The sequence below is a fragment of the Sorex fumeus genome, unplaced genomic scaffold (assembly GCF_029834395.1).
Source record: "Sorex fumeus unplaced genomic scaffold, SorFum_2.1 ptg000063l, whole genome shotgun sequence".
In the NCBI taxonomy this organism is placed as follows: domain Eukaryota; kingdom Metazoa; phylum Chordata; class Mammalia; order Eulipotyphla; family Soricidae; genus Sorex; species Sorex fumeus.
The window spans coordinates 27992203-28009342 of NW_026606120.1; the positions used below are offsets into that span (position 1 = coordinate 27992203).

General features: G+C 38.7%; 1 protein-coding gene across 1 annotated transcript in view; it reads right to left on the minus strand.

Moving 5' to 3' along the window:
- Positions 1-17140, minus strand: part of LOC130034972 (contactin-associated protein-like 3) — a 201278-nt gene that overhangs the window by 166765 nt on the left and 17373 nt on the right. The window contains exon 3 of the mRNA XM_056126469.1: positions 14245-14438. Coding sequence (XP_055982444.1) covers positions 14245-14438 — 194 coding nt within the window. The remainder of the gene's footprint in view (positions 1-14244; positions 14439-17140) is intronic.

The following is a 17140-nucleotide window of genomic DNA, read 5'->3' on the forward strand; positions in this document are numbered from 1 at the left end:
GAAGATAGAGTGTTAACTAGAATTCATCTGCCTCACAGGCATTGGGAGGGTTGAGGGGAGGGGTTATTGGGGTTCTTGGTGGTGAAAAATAAGTATTGGTGAAGGGAAATGTGTTTGATAATTGCATGACCGAAACTTAAACCTGAAAGCTTTGTAACTTTTCCTACAGTGATTCAATAAGTAAATAAATAAAAATAAATAAATAAATGAATAAATAAATAATGAATTTGCTAAAGAGGGGAGATGGGGACAGGGATGGGACCTCAGGTCTTTGGTGGAGGGATGCTGACATTGGTGGTGAGCTTGGAGAGAAAATATTAAATACCAGAAACTGTTATTAATAGCTTTGTAAATCATGCTGCTTAAAATTTTATTTATTGTTTGGGAGCTACATTCAGTTGTGCTATGGGCTTACGATTGGATCTGTGCTCAGTGATCACTCCTGGTGGAGCTCGGGAGACCATATGGAATGCCAGAGATCAAATCGAGGTCATCCAGGTACAAGGCAAGTGATATGCACACTGTATTTTTGCTCCAATCCCTGATTTTTTAAATTATAAATAAATAAGAAAAAAATGTTAAAAAAAAAGAGGTGGTGACATCTACACTCCTGAAATGTTAATTTGTTACTGTGAATATATAAAATCACTTAGCAGATTTTATATATTTAAGGATATACAGACCTTTCTTAATATAATAGAGGGCAATGAAAAGCACAATGTATGAATGCCATCCTTAATGCCAAGTGCTGAGAAACTTGTTTTGCCTTTTAAAGAACCTTTTTTAATGCTTATTACAAGACTGGTTTCAAGTCTATGAATTCTCTAAGCTATCGCCTGTCCCTGAATCTAAACATTCCTCAAATCTGAATGAAAGTCCAGCTGAATAGAGTAATTTCCGTGATGTGTTCAGTGCCTTGAGTTTTTGTACTATATCCCTCCATTCTCTTCCAGCTCATAGAGACAACAGATCTATTTTAAAGGGGCTTTCTTTGTATGTAAGTTTCATTTTATACCTTGCTATTTTCAATATTCTATCTTCAACTTTGGATATTGTCATTTGAGTGCAATATGTCTTGGAGTTTTCCTATTTGAATCTATATTTTGTTGGGACTTGTCAAACCTCTGAGATCTGGATGCCTGTATTCCTCAAGTCTGAGAAATTCTTTTCTGTGATTTTTTTGTCAACATTTGTTTCTTCAACAAATTTTCCTTCCTGTTCTTCCAGGATGCCAATAATTCTTACATTGTTCCCCTTGAATTCACCCCTTTGTTTGTGGTATGTTGTTCATTTTTTGAAGGCTTTTTTCCACCTTCTGTTATTTTCTAGCAGTTTTCACCATCACTCTTGGAGTTCCTTGATCTCTTCTTCAGTTGCTATTTTTCCTCTGCTCTACTGAGTTTTTAATATCTCCTACCATATTCTATATTTCTGCTTTCTTGTGTTTTAACACTTGTACTTTTTTGTGCTGTATTAACCACTTGTGTCATTGTATCTTTCTTTGAGCTTATTGAATATCCTTCCTGTGGTGTCACTAAAGCCTCTGTCTAAGGATTTACTGAGCTGGTTGGTTCTAACTGAACCTCTGTATTACTGTCTCACTCATCAAGCTTGATGGGCTTCTTCAGTGGACTTGCAGTGCTCCTGCTATGCTGAGGGTGAATCTTTGCAGTTAGTGTCCCTGGGACTCCCTGAGGAATTTCACCAGGAGGAGCTCTTTTCCTTGCCTAGACATCTTCACCTAGTGATAGGATCTATATCAGTTTTACTCATTTCTGAAGGGACCTACATAATTGCCAATTTCATCTATTGAATAATCCATTTTTGTCCTACTTTGAAATATCACATTTACGTTAATTCTATAAATACACAAAGCATGCTAGCTTTCTTCACTAATTTTCGAATGAATTTATTAATATTGACAATATTAATATTAATTGGTTTCAAACTGTCGAATTTAAGCTCCTAATGCATTTTCATAACTATGATAATTACTCCTTTTTATCACTTGCTGTTATTCTTCCTGCAGACGTTTCCAGATGAAAATTCAAAAGATCTCATTCTTATTTCAGGTTTTCTTTAGAGTGAGCACATATCATTATAAACTAAAAACAGACATTTAAGTACAATGACTAATTCCTAATCTTATTTATGCCCATTTGGGGGTGCTTTAAATGAATTTGAATTATTTCTTACTAATTTTGTTTGTCATTCTTTATAAATGTCATTCTTTATGAACTTATTATTTAGCTAACTACAGGTAGAAAAAACTAATTGATTTTGGAAATTACTTTCATAAGGACTCATTTTCATTTTTATTGTTTCTTGGAAGTTATTCTGGGTTTTCAAAGGGCTGGAGCGATTCCACAGTGGGTAGGGCGTTTGCCTTACAAGCGGCCAACATGGCCGACCCGAGTTCGATTCCTCCGCCCCTCTCGGAGAGCCAGGCAAGCTACCGAGAGTATTCGATATGCCAGACACAGTAACAACAAAGTCTCCAATGGAGACGTTACTGGGCCCGCTCGAGGAAATCGACGATCGACGGGAGGGCCTTACCTTTACCTTTACCAAAGGGCAAATAATTCATCTTCATTTCTAACTTTTATGCTTTCGTGTTTCCTTCTCTAATGGGATGTGCTTAAGATTTTTGAAAAATGAGACAAGAGACTTAGTAGTACTGAAAAGAATCATCTTTTGGCTCATATGAATCAAGTATTATTTTAAACTTTATTTTCAAAAATTGGAAATCTGATCATTCTCGAATTGTTTCTCTCTATGGTCACCATCATAAAATAACATAGAAGTCTAGGACATTATCAAAATCTGAAGAAATTATAAGAAAAATTCATCAGCGTTTTGACTAAAACATACAACTATGCCCACAGAAACTTTGCAAATCACTGACCTAGACTTTTTCCAATTGGTTGAAATTACCTATTTCACATCACTGTTATTATTGCACCCCTATCAATGCTGTGCTATAAAGAATGCTCACAAACCTATAAAGAAATATTGATAAATAATAAAGTTGGGTGTAACACATATTGAAATAAATATGAAAAACAATAAGACAGTAGTAAACGCACTTGCATCCAAAGGCCAAACCCAGCTTGCTGCATATTTTTGCCAGTAAAGGTTTATTTGAACACAGTCACCACACTAATTTACTTATTGTCTTTGGCTACTTTTAGGACAGCTTAGGAGTCACAACAAAGATGTTTGTCGCCTGTTAAAAACTAATTTTCTTCTCAGCCTTAGTATTTTTGTTTGTTTGTTTGTTTGTTTGTTTGGGTTGGTTTTGGGGAGGTAATTCTTCTGTGAGGTCTTACCCAGTGATACTCAGGACTTAATCCTGACTCTGTACTCAGGAATTACTCATGGCTTAGGGGACCATATGAGATGTTTGTGATCAAACCTGGGTCGGCCACATCAAAGGCAAGTGCCTCACCCTTTGTACCATTAGTCTGATCACATCCATCTTAGATCTTGAAAAACAACTGGATGTCAGCATTTTCAACTAAGCCCAGGTCTTAGTCCTTAGAAAATTCAAGGTTTACTGATCTAAGTTCTCACTACCTCCCTGTTCTAAGACTGTAACATTCAATTATCTTTCAAGTTCCCAAAGCATGTCAAATATCATTTTAGAAAACCACATAATTTTATATATTGCATGTTATATGTTTATGTTGTACATATACAAATATATGTACAACTTCTGTAAAATTAATTTTCATCATTGCTTATATCTACACAGTATGTCAAATGTGCTTTGCATTAAAAGCAGAAACTGCCTGAAACTCCAAGTAGATGGAACCCACAGGGGTCCTAAATCATGGGAGTTTATCAAGAGCTGTGAACACAGCGGTTCTGAACCACCAGACCTTTGCCGTGGGACCTTTCCTTAAAACCAATTTTCATCTGGCATCAACTCATTTCAGTCCTTTAAGTCAAAGTCATAGATCCAGGAAATTGCCCACAAGCAAGGAACTATAAGCACACTATACGCATGCATTCTTTTTACATCATGTGTGCAGACAGTAGAATTTGTAGATTTGACTCACTTTATTTTTGACCACTTCTTAGTACTACATCCTATATAGCTGAAATGTCTGAGTTGCAAGGAACTCAGAAGAATTTGCATGATATCCCAATGGAGATGTTTCCAAATCTGTTATACCCTCCATCTTCCTGGAACTGGGTATATTCGCATTTCTTCTCAGGGTGCATGTTCCTGAAACATTTTGATTGTAAGAATTAAACTGTCTGTCATTCACTGTTCCTGATTAAAACTGTAAATGATCTTTATTTTTGTGCTTCCCCAAAAGGAATTTTAAAAGTTCACATTTAAAGTTAGGGCTGGAGTGACAGCACAGTGGGTAGGGCATTTGCCTTGCACGTGGTTGACCCGGGTTCGATTCCTCCTCCACTCTCAGAGAGCCCGGCAAGCTACCGAGAGTATCTCACCTGCACCACAAAGCCTGGCAAGCTACCTGTGATGTACTCAGTATGCCAAAAACAGTAACAACAAGTCTCACAATTTGTTGTGAGACATTACTGGTGCCCACTCGAGCAAATCAACGAATGGGAGAACAGTGCTACAGTGCAGTGCGACATTTAAAGCTGTGTCTGTTCAGCTTCTGTCTCTGTTCATGCTCTATATTCCATTTACTCTTTTTTAATTTTGGTTTGCTTTTGGAATGCAACAGTGTTCAGTGCTTGCTCTTGTCTCTGTGCTCAGGAATTACTCATAATGGGCTCAGGGTACCATATATGGTGCCAGGTATTGAACCTGGGTTGGCCACATTCAAGGCAAGTGCGCTAACTGCTAAATTATGTCTCCAGTGCTGCAATTTAAGTTTTTCAAAAAAAAAAAATGTTTGCATATTCTAGCAACACCACTGCAGCTACCACTTCCTTTAGGGAAAACTCAAGTTTTTGTTTTTAACATCAAGAATTGTTATTTACTTCTCTATTCCAGCTGCCATAATGCCCCAAAGTAGAGAGAGTATGGAAAATATTGTCTGCCATGGAGGCAGGGGGAGGGGGGTGTATACTGAGGATATTGGTGGTGGGGAATGTGCACCGGTGGAGGGATGGGTGTTTGATCATTGTGTGATTGTAACTTAAACATGAAAACTTGTAACTATTTCATGGTGATTCAATAAAAATTTTAAAAAATTACTGGGGCCAGAGTGATAGCAGAGCGGGTAGGGCGTTTGCCTTGCATGCGGCCGACCTGGGTTCGATCCCCGGCATCCCATATGGTCCCCCAAGCACCATCAGGAGTAATTCCTGAGTGCAGAGCCAGGAATAATCCCTGAACATACCTGAGTGTGACCCAAAAAGCAAAAAAATAAATAAATAAAATAATGATTGTTATTAAAAAATTACTATTGAAAAAAATATTTGTTATTTTGTTATTTACAACTTTACCAAGTTAAAATTCTACTGGCCCTCACATCTTTCCCTGAACTTGATTATATATGCCCATTGAAACAAGTAAATAAAAATGTTATTTTTGAAAAATCAGGAAGTGCCATTGTATAAAGATATATAGGCTCTATCCCTCATGCCAGAATTAATGGACAACTGGCATGAGATGAATAAATATAGTGAAATGAAAACATTGTGAGAAATGAAAAACTAAAGTTCTCAGGAAAAAAATAGAAAAATTCAATAATGAATAATTTCAGTACAGTGTGAGCCTTTGGGGGCTGTGAAGAGATGTGGCCAATAGTGAACAAAGGAAGAACATTCTCCATGGAAAGCACAGATCCCAAGAAGGCTGATGAATGAAATAAGTCCAAGGAGAGGGACAAACACTGATGATATTTCTCATATACAGGCAATAAAGCAACACGGAGACAATGGTGGAAGGAAGGGGACAGGCTGATGGAGGGGGTTATGTTGGAATGTTTCATGTTTGAAGTCTTACAACTATCTACAAAATTGGTGCCTCAAATAAAATTTTATTAAAAAAATTTAAGTTCATCTCTATTGTCTCTGAAACCTACTATTAAGGGCGAGTGAGGTTGCTCTTGGATTTCAATGGGGATTTATCCCACACAGCATTGTGAAAGAAGCCCTGTTAAACCTTCTTTGCTTGCATTTGGCTTAGAATCAAAATCTTCCCATTACTTAGCAGTCTCATGTGATGAACTGAGCTTTCCTTCTGTATGTGTTAACTACATATCTAGTTAGGGTCTATCTGAGAACAGCAACTTTGCCTTGATTAAATCCAACAAGTCTCAGCTGAGAAAGTATAACTCCGGGAACATCAACCCCTAATCTAATAGTTTTCAGAGCCTTGGAGGGGGAAACACATCAAGAAAATCCAATTGCTGTCCATGGTGTTAAGTGCAATCAACAAAACTGTCCAACTATAAAGTCACTGCCACAACAATAAATGAGGTGGAAAGTTATGTACCCAATTCTTCTCAGTATTTGTACTGGAAACTATAATGCCCATAAGTAGAGAGAGAGTAAGAAGGAAATTGGCTGTCTTAGAGGCAGGGGGTGGGGTCAAGTGGGAGTGGTAGGAGGGATACTGGGGACACTGTCGCTAGAAAATGTCCACTGGTAAAGGGATGGGTGTTCAATCATTGTATGACTGAAACTTAATTATGAAAGCTTTGCAATTGTATCTCATGGTGATGCAATAGAAAAATAGAAAAGGAGCCAATTGAGTCCCAGACAAAGTGAATTACATGAAAATGATCAGCATAGAATCACTAGGTGTTAGGCCACTCTGCTGAAAAAAAACATAGAAACTTATTAAATGGCTAGAGCTATAACCCAGCGGTAGGGCGTTTGCCTTGCACCCAAGCCAGCCTGTCCGAGCTGGGTTCAATTCCTCCACCCCTCTCGGAGAGCCCAGCAAGCTACCGAGAGTATCTTGCCCGCATGGCAAAGCCTGGCAAGCTACCAATAATGTATTTGATATGCCAAACGTAGTAACAAGTCTCACAACAGACGTTACGGGCCTGCTCCAGCAAATCGATGAACAATGGGAGGACAGTGCTATACAGTCCTATAATAAATAATCAACATTGAAACTAAAGTTAGTTCAGATCTCCAACAGTCAACATTAACCTACAGACCCTTCTTTGTCACGTGCCACATAATGTGCTTATTAATTCTGTTGAGGCATCCACTTATTAGCAAACATATATTAGCAAATATACATTCTGTCACTGTCACTGTCCTCCCGTTGTTTATCGATTTGCTTGAGTGGGCCCAGTAACATCCCCATTTTGAGACTTGCTGTTACTGTGTTTGGCATATTGAATACATCACGGGTAGCTTGCCAGGCTTTGTAGTGCAGGCGAGATACTCTCGGTAGCTTGCCGGGCTCTCCAAGAGGGGCGGAGGAATTGAACCCAGCTTGTCCGGGCTGGCTGCGTGCAAGGCAAATGCCCTATTGCTGTGCTATCACTCCAGCCCAAATATATATTAGCAAACAAATTTTAGAATGACTGAATTAACACAAATCTGTTCCTAAATATTGAAGTATGAAAGGCAGAGCTCCACACTTAGCAGTGTATACTTTCCTGGCACACTCTTCTCTAACTCTGACTGAGGGCTTAGCTTTATGACTGCACACATTTTATCCCTGACAAACTGAAATCCTGGATCTGTAGGGCAAACATGGATCCTTCAATGACTCATCCACAACTCCATGATCTTCAGTCCTTAGTAGGGTGGGCAGGACTATTTCATCAGATCAATTTTCCTCTGATCAGAGACAACTGATGAAAACAAAATGCTTCCTCACAATGTAACCAGTATAGGGTAGTCAAATCCAGAAGTCAATGTGCAGAAGGCACCGAACAGGACTCTTGGTCACTTGCAATGTCAGAGATGCTGCTAAATCCTCTCCTTCCAGTATAGTCTAATTGCTAAACTATGCAAACTGACTTGAATTTATTTCTATGATTTATAACATTACAGGTGGAGGCTTAAAGAAAAAAGAAGACAAACAAGCAATGATAAAAAAATGCTTATGAACAGATGACAGTAAAAACAGTCAAAGAAGGAAAGAAAAAAGATAGAAGGTAACAGAGGCATTAGGAGATGAAAGTGCCAAAATACAGGGGTACGGTGCTGCCAGCAGGTCAACCTGTACCTGCAGGGCGAGTGCATCAGCAGCCAGATGATGCCTTCAGACTTCCTGATAGCCCAAAATTGCTGCTGTGCCTTTGGCTGGATCCCGACAACTTGGGTCCAAGTTTGCCAAGAAACCAAAGGCCAACTGTTAGGTATGTGAGAGCCACAACCCACAAACTACCTCCTGCTCAGCTATACATAATAAGCAATACAAAAGAGAGTATGGCGGAGATTGTCTGCCATAGAGGCAGGGGAGGGGTAGGATTGGGGGAAATACTGGGGACCTTGGTGGTGGGATATGTGCACTGGTGGAGGGTTTGGTGATCGATTATTGTATGATAAAATTCAAACAGGAAAGCTCCATAACTATCTCATGGGGATAAACAATAATAATAAAAAGTAGTAAAATTACCGTTCGGGGAAAAAAAAGTAATGTGGAGTTCATGCCCAATTCAATCAGCCTAATCAATGGCTGAATAAATAGCAGTACTCCTACATTATTAATTAAAAGAAAAAGAAAGTGCCAAAATAAAGTGGGATCCAGGAGATGCTGGAGGACATGTAACCTCCTGGGAACAGGAACTCAGCAGTCTCTGGGCCAGATGGTCCTTGACAGATTACATGAGCTCCATGTTGATTACATTGGCTGCCACACCATCCATGGCAAGCAAAAAAGAGGCACTATGAGACTGAGTGTTAGTGGGTAAGTCCATGGTAAGCCCAACATCAGGAATGGAGGTGGGATGGGAACTGACTCAGGACAGGCAGGAAAACTGAGGTGGCTGACTGGCAAGGGATACAAAAGGTCCCATGAAGACAGAGTAGGTGCATGGGGCTGGAAAGGGGTTCCCTAGAGCCCCAGCACATACCAGACTGTCAGAACAGCAAACCAAGCCTAGGCTCATCTGGGGTCCCAAGTAGTACTCAGAGCCCAACTCGCAATAGCTTGGCTTTACATGAACTGGTGCACAAGATTTATCTCATAAAATTATGGCCATGAATCAAAGAGCTCAGTATATCTATTGAGATGTCTTTGCTTATTTAGTCTCAGGAAACAAATTTAAAACATATTCCTGATTTCTCAGTGATCCTCTACCTATTTACTTCATTGTCATCATCCACTCTTCAGCAGGAAACTACCTCTAACATGGCTGAGCTGGGTCTGCAGGGACACTTCCAGTTTCCATGGTCACTCTGGATCAAGCCTTGTCAAACCAGGGGCCTCCTAACTGATTAGTGAAAACTATTCTTGTCCATATTTTTTTAAAATGTGCATGTTTTGGTCATCTCATTCAAATAGTGACACCTCTCTATATTTCAAATAAATATTTGCTCAACATGTCAAACAGCTTAGATGACCTGAGTTATATTGAGTCTCTTGGTAAAAAATGAAGATAACTTTTCTGTCATGTAAGAACATGCTTATATTATGCCTCTAACCTTTATTTATTTATTTATTTATTGTTTTACTTAATTTAGTTTTTTTTTAACTTAAACATTTCTATTTTAATGATAGGGGGCACATACAGAACTGGGTATTTGACATTTAAAAATATTTTTTCTTATTTTAACGAATCACAATGAGATAGTTACAGACTTACAAAGTTTCATGATTACATTTCAATCAAATAATGTTTGAGTATCCATGCTTCCACCAGTGCCCTTTCTCCATCACCAATATTCCCAGTATCCCTTCTGCCACCACCATTCCATCCCACTCCCCACCTCTGTGGCAGGTGGCAGGCACATTCTCTCTCTCTCTCTCTCTCTCTCTCTCTCTCTCTCTCTCTCTCTTTCTCTCTCTTTCTCTCTCTCTCTCCTTTTGGGTATTATGGTGTGCAATGCAGGTACTAAGTGGCCAGTATGTTTGGTCCAGAGTCTACTTTTATCATGCATCTACCATCCCAAGTAATCCCTCCAACCATCAATTACTTAGTGGTCCCTTCTCCATCACAGCTGCCTTTGCCCACAGCACAAGAGATTGGCTTCCAAGCCATGGAACAATCCTCCTGACCCACATCTCTACTATCTTTAGGTGTAGTCTCCAATTGTGTCACTTTATATTCCACAAATGAGAGCAGTCATTCTATGTCTGTCCCTCTCTTTCTGACTCATTTCACTTAGCATGATACTCTCCATGTTGATCCACTTATACGCCAATTCCATGACTTCATCATTTCTGACAGCTGCATAGTATTCCACTGTGTAGATATTCCAAAGTTTCTTTAATCAGTCATCTGTTTTCAGGGACTCGGGTATCATGTCATCTGCAAATAGTGAGAGTTTGATTTCTTCCTTTCCTACTTGCATCCCTTTAATAAATTTTTCTTGCCTAACTGATATGGCAAGCACTTCTAGTACCATATTGATATAGTAGTGAGAATGGGCATCTTTGTCTTGACCCTGATCTTAGAGGGAAGGCTCTTAGTTTTTCCCTATTGAGGAAAATGCTTTCCGTAGGCTTGTGGTAGACCACTTTGACTATATAGAGGAAAGTTCCTTCAATGCCCATTTTGCTGAGAGTTTTCCTCATAAACAGTGCTGAATCTTGTCAAATGCTTTCTCTGCACTTATTGATATGATTATATGGTTTTATCTTTTCATGTATTGATATGATGATTATATTGATTGACATGTGAATGTTAAACAATTCTTGCCTCCCTGGGATGAATCCCATTTGGTTGTGGCGTATGATCTTTTTGAAGAGTTGTTGACTTGTATTTGCTAATATTTTGTTAAGGATCTTTGAATCCGTGTTCATCAGGAATATCAGCCTGTAAGTTGTTTTTTTTTTTTGGTGTCTGTGTTTGCTTTTGGTATTAGGGTGACTAGTGCCTCATAGAAACTCATAGAATTTCTGTTTCTTCAATTTTCTGGGAAAACTTGAAAAGGACTGAAAATAAGTCCTCTTTAAATGTTTGGAAGAATTCATTAGTGAATTCATCTGGACCTGGACTTTTGTTTTTGGGAAGACTTTTGATTACTGTTTCAGTTTCCTTGATGGTGATAGGTCTATTTAGGAATTCCAAATCTTTTTCTCTCAGCCTTGGGAGGTTATAAGAATCCAGAAATTTATCCATTTCTTCTGGTTCTCTTGTTTCGTGGCATATAGACTTTCAAAGTAATCTCTGATGATCTTTTGAATTTCCTTGATTTCTGTCGTGATGCCCCCTTTTCATTTCTGATTCGGTTTATAAGGGCTCTCTCTCTATCTCTCTCTCTGTCTCTCTCTCTCTCTCTTTCTTTGTGAGTCTTGCTAGTGGTTTATCGATCTTGTTTATTTTTTCTCAAATAATCAGCTCTTCGTTTCATTGATCTTTTGGATTGTTTTTTTGGTTTATATGTCATTAATGTCGACTCTAAGTTTTATTATTTCCTTCCTCCTGCCTGATTTTGGCTCATTTTGTTGGCCTTTTACAAGATTTTTAGCTGTGAAGTCAGATCATTTACAGGGGCCCTCCCTTTCTTCCTTCCTGAGAAGTGCTTGAAGAGCTATAATTTCCCCTTCAATATTGTTCTAGCTGCGTCCCACAAGTTCTGGTAGCTCATATCTTCATTCTCATTTGTTACCAGGTATCTTTTGATTTCTTCCTTGATAGCCTCCCTGAGCCACTGCTGTTCCACATTGAATTGTTTAATTTACAGGTGTTTAATTTGATCCTCCATATCTGTGTGTGATTAACTTCTATCTTTAGTGTACCACAGTCTGTAAAGAGTTGATACAATTTATATCTTTCTGATTTTATTAAGGTATGTTTTGTAGCCCAGCACGTGGTCTATCTCAGAATCTGTTCTTGGAATCTCTCCAGGGTGGTAATATTTCACATGAGTTGCTATAATTCACTGCTTCAGGGAATTAAATACATCCTCTATGATTCCCAGGAAAAAAGGCTCTCTGAAGTGTGAGCCTGTATCTCCTGGACTTCTTCCCAGAGTCTCTTTCCTTTGCTAATTTTTCTCAATACTCTTTAATAAAGCATAGTCTTGACTGTAATTATGTATTTGGGTTTGTGGGTGATCCCAGAGGGTCAGCTTGTAGGAGAAGTCTTCTTCAGGCCTGCTAGGAATACAAGAAGCGCTGCAACCCCCATAAAGAAGGACCCTGCCATATCTATTCAACTTCAAACCTATAGAAACTAACATGGTAAATCTGCAATAGATTGAACCACTAAGTATGTGTGACCTGTTCCAGTGTTGATAGAGAGCCAATCAGGAGGCAAGATGACTAAACAGATATGATTTTCATTAATAAATAATGTAAATATTTTAAGGAAATTATTTGACATCTTAAGTTCATATTAACAGTTTACTTGGAAACAAACACCTGGGAAATGGTAGAATTGCCTTGGGTAAGGTATATGGAAAAACAGTCAACGCTATAAAAAAAGGGCCAGGGAATAACCTCAGAGAATCAATTAATAAGATTTATTGATTTGAAATCAATTGGGTCCACAGACCCAGAGAAGATGACTCATGTAAGCCATGGTGTGGATGCTGAAGATGCAAGGAAGAAACTCCTTCTAAAAGGAGCTCAGAATGTAGAACAGAAGCAATCCATTTTTCACTAGAGCTGCAAGGTCCAGTTAACTGAAGAGATACAAAAGCATGCAGTGTGATGAACCAAGAAGAGAAATCTGAACAGAAGATGTGGTTCAGAGTACACAATTGGCATCCATGAGGCTGAGTTTAATGCCCAGCACTGTCAAAAATAAATGGCATTCTGAAAAAGGCTCTACTCACTGCTTATATCAGCCAACACTATTTCTGCTCAGCTCTAGTCTTCATGAAGTACTAGGGTTCCAAGGAAGGAAGGCAGGGAATACGTGCAAATGAGACAGGGGCCTCATCAGCTTTTACAGAGTCTGCTGTAAAAGCTGATGAGGTTGCTGATCCACAGCCACCTCAGGTGCATAGTCTAGAATAAACAGGACCAATGCTGTAGGCACTACTTCACCAAGTGTGTCTGCTCTGTGAGCAAATTGTCATGTGATGATGTCAACCAGGTACTGAAACCCTTCAATCTTCTTGGTTGGATGGCAAAAATATGAAACAATGCATCTAAGTTATTAATTTTCAAAATAAATACAGCTGTGCTCAACCTAATGGAATCAATGATGGACAACATATATAAAGGTGTTTCCAAATTTCTATTGACTAATGAGGCAGCTTACAGTGTTGGTATACAGCAGAAGTAAGAGAAAGCTATGAATGAGGAATCTTTTCTCTTCAGGAAGTACCTTCTTCAATTGCTTTGCCAGCAACATGGAAAATTAAATACACTATGACATTTCCACCACTGCAAATCACACATTTCTTGACATATCTTCATCATTAATTGGTAATATACAAGTCTTGAACAAAAGTTCTCTATATAAGCAGATGCTTCATTAAGATTTGACTATCATTCACTCTTAATTTTATCCTGACCATGTTTGTACATTGTGGCCTAGACTTAGCTCATTAATATCTGCTTCTAATAATCCACGTAACAACTGCTTATCGGGAGGTTCTGAACAATTGCATGTCGATTCTAGCAAATCTCCTTCCACTTTGTTCTTTTATCTAGACAATTGATTAGTTCTTATTTCAATTTATATTAAAAATAACTAATAAGAGTTCCAAAGATTAAAAGTAAACAGACAATCATCTATTAAGTTACAATAAGTAAAATTATTCTAAAGAAATTCAAAAGAGATCATTTGTTATCAAAGTAATATTATCATCTGCTGCCTGTTAGCTTTATATATAAACAACATTGCAAGGAAATAAAGACTTTTAGACTTTCAACATGGTAATGAAGAAAAAAATAAGTATACAACATTCTTAGCCTAAGTTAAATGGTAGTTAAACCACATAATTCTTATTGTGACAAACACAATCACAACAAAACTTACCATTTTAAGTTGGAGAAGACATCTCTAATATTTCACTATATTATAAAAATGTCTACTTCTAGTTATTTTATAAATTACACACAAGCTGTGCTTAAAATGCCCCATGATTCTTATAATCACTTGCAAATATTTCAAGTAATTTAGGAGTCTCTGTTTTTATAACTTAGCTGATAAATTTGCAACAACTTGTAGTAGCTAGTGTAAATCCTACTCTGACAGGCTGTTTTTCAAAACAGGAACATACCCAGATGCTTTCTTCTCGTCGAGACTGCTTCCAATTCCTTCCACTATCACTGAACATCAGGAGGTAGCTGGTCACCCAGTCAGAGCTTCCATATCCTCCCTGTGTGGCCACAGCTGTGACTGTCACTCTCTCTCCAAGGTCAATTTGTAGCCACTGATATTGATTTGACACAAGTGGGGTCCAACCACCAGCTCCTTTTCATGAAAATAAAAATAAGAAAAATGGTGAAGAGAAAAAAAAATATATATATATATCTGTACTGGCCTATAGGAATGTGATCATAAATAAAAATCCATAGAATTCAGTCTCAAATTCTAGCATATATAAGTCTTAATATTTACACACGTAAGCTTCTTGAATGTAAGATTATTCTGAATCATCTTTCTTACCCCAGTGTCTGATACGAACACTGGTTAACTATGAATTGTTCATTGGGAACCAGTTTTCTGTTTCTACCATGATCTGAATATTTTCCTTGTAAGAAAGGCCAGGTCAATAAGATTCCAGAATATGATAGAATGATGTTGGTCATATGCATGTTCTTTTCATGGGACTCCCAAACACCAGATACTTAGTGTTATAATACAACATGAACTCAATGAAAGTGTATAATCTAAAATGCTGTACTGCTTTTACATTTAACTTGAAGCTCTGAAAGTAAGGTATAACACTTTTCTTTGGGGGAGGAAGTGTTCACTTAGAAGGAAGTACTCCCAGGGAGGATCCTTCCCTGCAGTTTGTCCACATTCAGATTTGGTCCAAGGCCTGAGGAGGCCTTGATACTCAACACCTGCTTTCATGACCAAACTGATAATCACCCAAAACTTTCTTATCTATTTTTACTGTTTTCTCTTAAAGTACCACCTAGTGTTTTAACTGGGAAGTCCATCTTGACTCGAGCTGTGGTTTAACTAACAGTTCCTATTACATGGGACTATATACATATCCACTGCATTCCCTATAATAATAGTTACCAGCCATATGGGTAATTAAAAATAAAGCTTAAAAAAATAAATGTTGGCATTTATCTAATCCTTTGAACTTTGTGTATTTTCAGTAAAGTTTTGTTTATTTATTTATTTATTTACTGGGTTTGGGGCCACTCCTAGCAGTGCTGAGGGCTTACTCCTAGCTCTGCACTCAGGAATCACTCCTTGTGAGCTCACAGGACCATATATGGTGCAGGGGATTGAACCCAGGTTGTCCACATGCAAAGCAAGTGCTTACCCATTGTACTATTGCTCGAATCCCTACATGTAAAATTTTAGATAAATATTTAAGTCTCTGAGAAATCATTAAATGTCCTATATTCTGGTTCACTAAAGTTCTAGAGAACTACAAATTATACATTTTTTGTGCATTTCACAATCTTTATCTGACATTTTAAATGTTCCCTGAAGCTAGGAAACACCTATCATTTGTGCAGATAAGCAAAGGTAATGAGAGTGAAAGAAGCACCATGTTGCCACTTATGCTGGTTAGAACTGCACCAGCCTCCCTCTCAGAGACAGCCACATCTCTGCCAACCTGTCTTCAACATCTGCAGGAAACAGACCTTGAATATTTCACATTTCCTAACTTTGGTGAAGAGAGCTTGTCCATGTGAAAATAAAGGTTTCTGATTTACCAGTCACACCAATAATGTAATGGAACCAGAATCCCCTGTGCTAAGGGGGCCAATTTATTCCAGAAGGATAGCATGGCCATGGGTGATCCCCGCATCCCTGTTGCTAATCTGAGCACTCACTCATTCACTTGTCACTGAGATGGATGCTTCTTTTTCTAACAGTTAGCTAAATATTGCACGTTATCCATTGAGCATTATCCATTGCACGCGCAATATTGGGTCTGGAGCGATAGCACAGTGGTAGGGTCTTTGCCTTGCACGCAGCCAATATGGCCAACCTGAGTTCGATTCCTCCGCCCCTCTCGGAGAGCCGGGCAAACTACCAAGAGTATCTTGCCTGCACGGCAGAGCCTGGCGAGCTACCCGTGACGTATTCAATATGCTAAACACAGTAACAACAAGTCTCACGATGAGACGTTACTGGGCCCGCTTGAGCAAAATCGATGAACAACGGGAGGACCATGACCGTGACCTAGCTAAATATTGGCTAGAATGAGAAGATACCATGGATATTCACCTAAGGATCTCAGGATACAGTGTTTTACTAACAGATAAGGGAGTCCATTATTTTGGAATAAAATCAAAACAATATAGAGTAGCAAAGGTTTTGGAGGGTTCACTTGCCCTTACAAGCTGGTAATATGGATCGGTGTTGCTTAAGCCAATCTGCTTGCACTATTCAATGCTACAAATCTTCTGGAAACTCCATATGGAAACTCAGTATGAAAACAGAGCCCAGTAGTGCATAATTATTATTCTGAAACACCAGTGCTTAAGGCACAGAAAAAGCCACTTGCCGCTCTAGTTCTTCTACTGCCTCAAGTCAGATTGCCTCTCTCTACTGCCTGCTCCTTCATACAGTCTCAGACCCTTAGCTAACAAATGCATCATGATTTATAAAAATGAGATCATGCATAGCTCAAGGTTCTAGAGCCTGGAAGTATCTTTCCCAGTCCTGGCAAAGTTGTGAGAGGCATGTGAGGTGCAATGCAAACCCAGCAAGAGGATGCATGAAGTACCTAATAATTCCCTTCTGTACATTTTCATTCAACAGAAGACACTCAGGACACAAGAGTAAGCATCACTGTCATTGCTTCCCTAGGAAGTACTGCTGAGCTTTCTGGCTATCTCCTTATGTAATGACCTGTTGCCTGTCACTTTATACTAGAGGTGAGAGTATGAATAAATACCAAGCTATGCCCTGTACAAAGTCAGACCCCACACTCTGCGTGTTACCACTCTCTTAATCTTCACTCATCCACACACAGC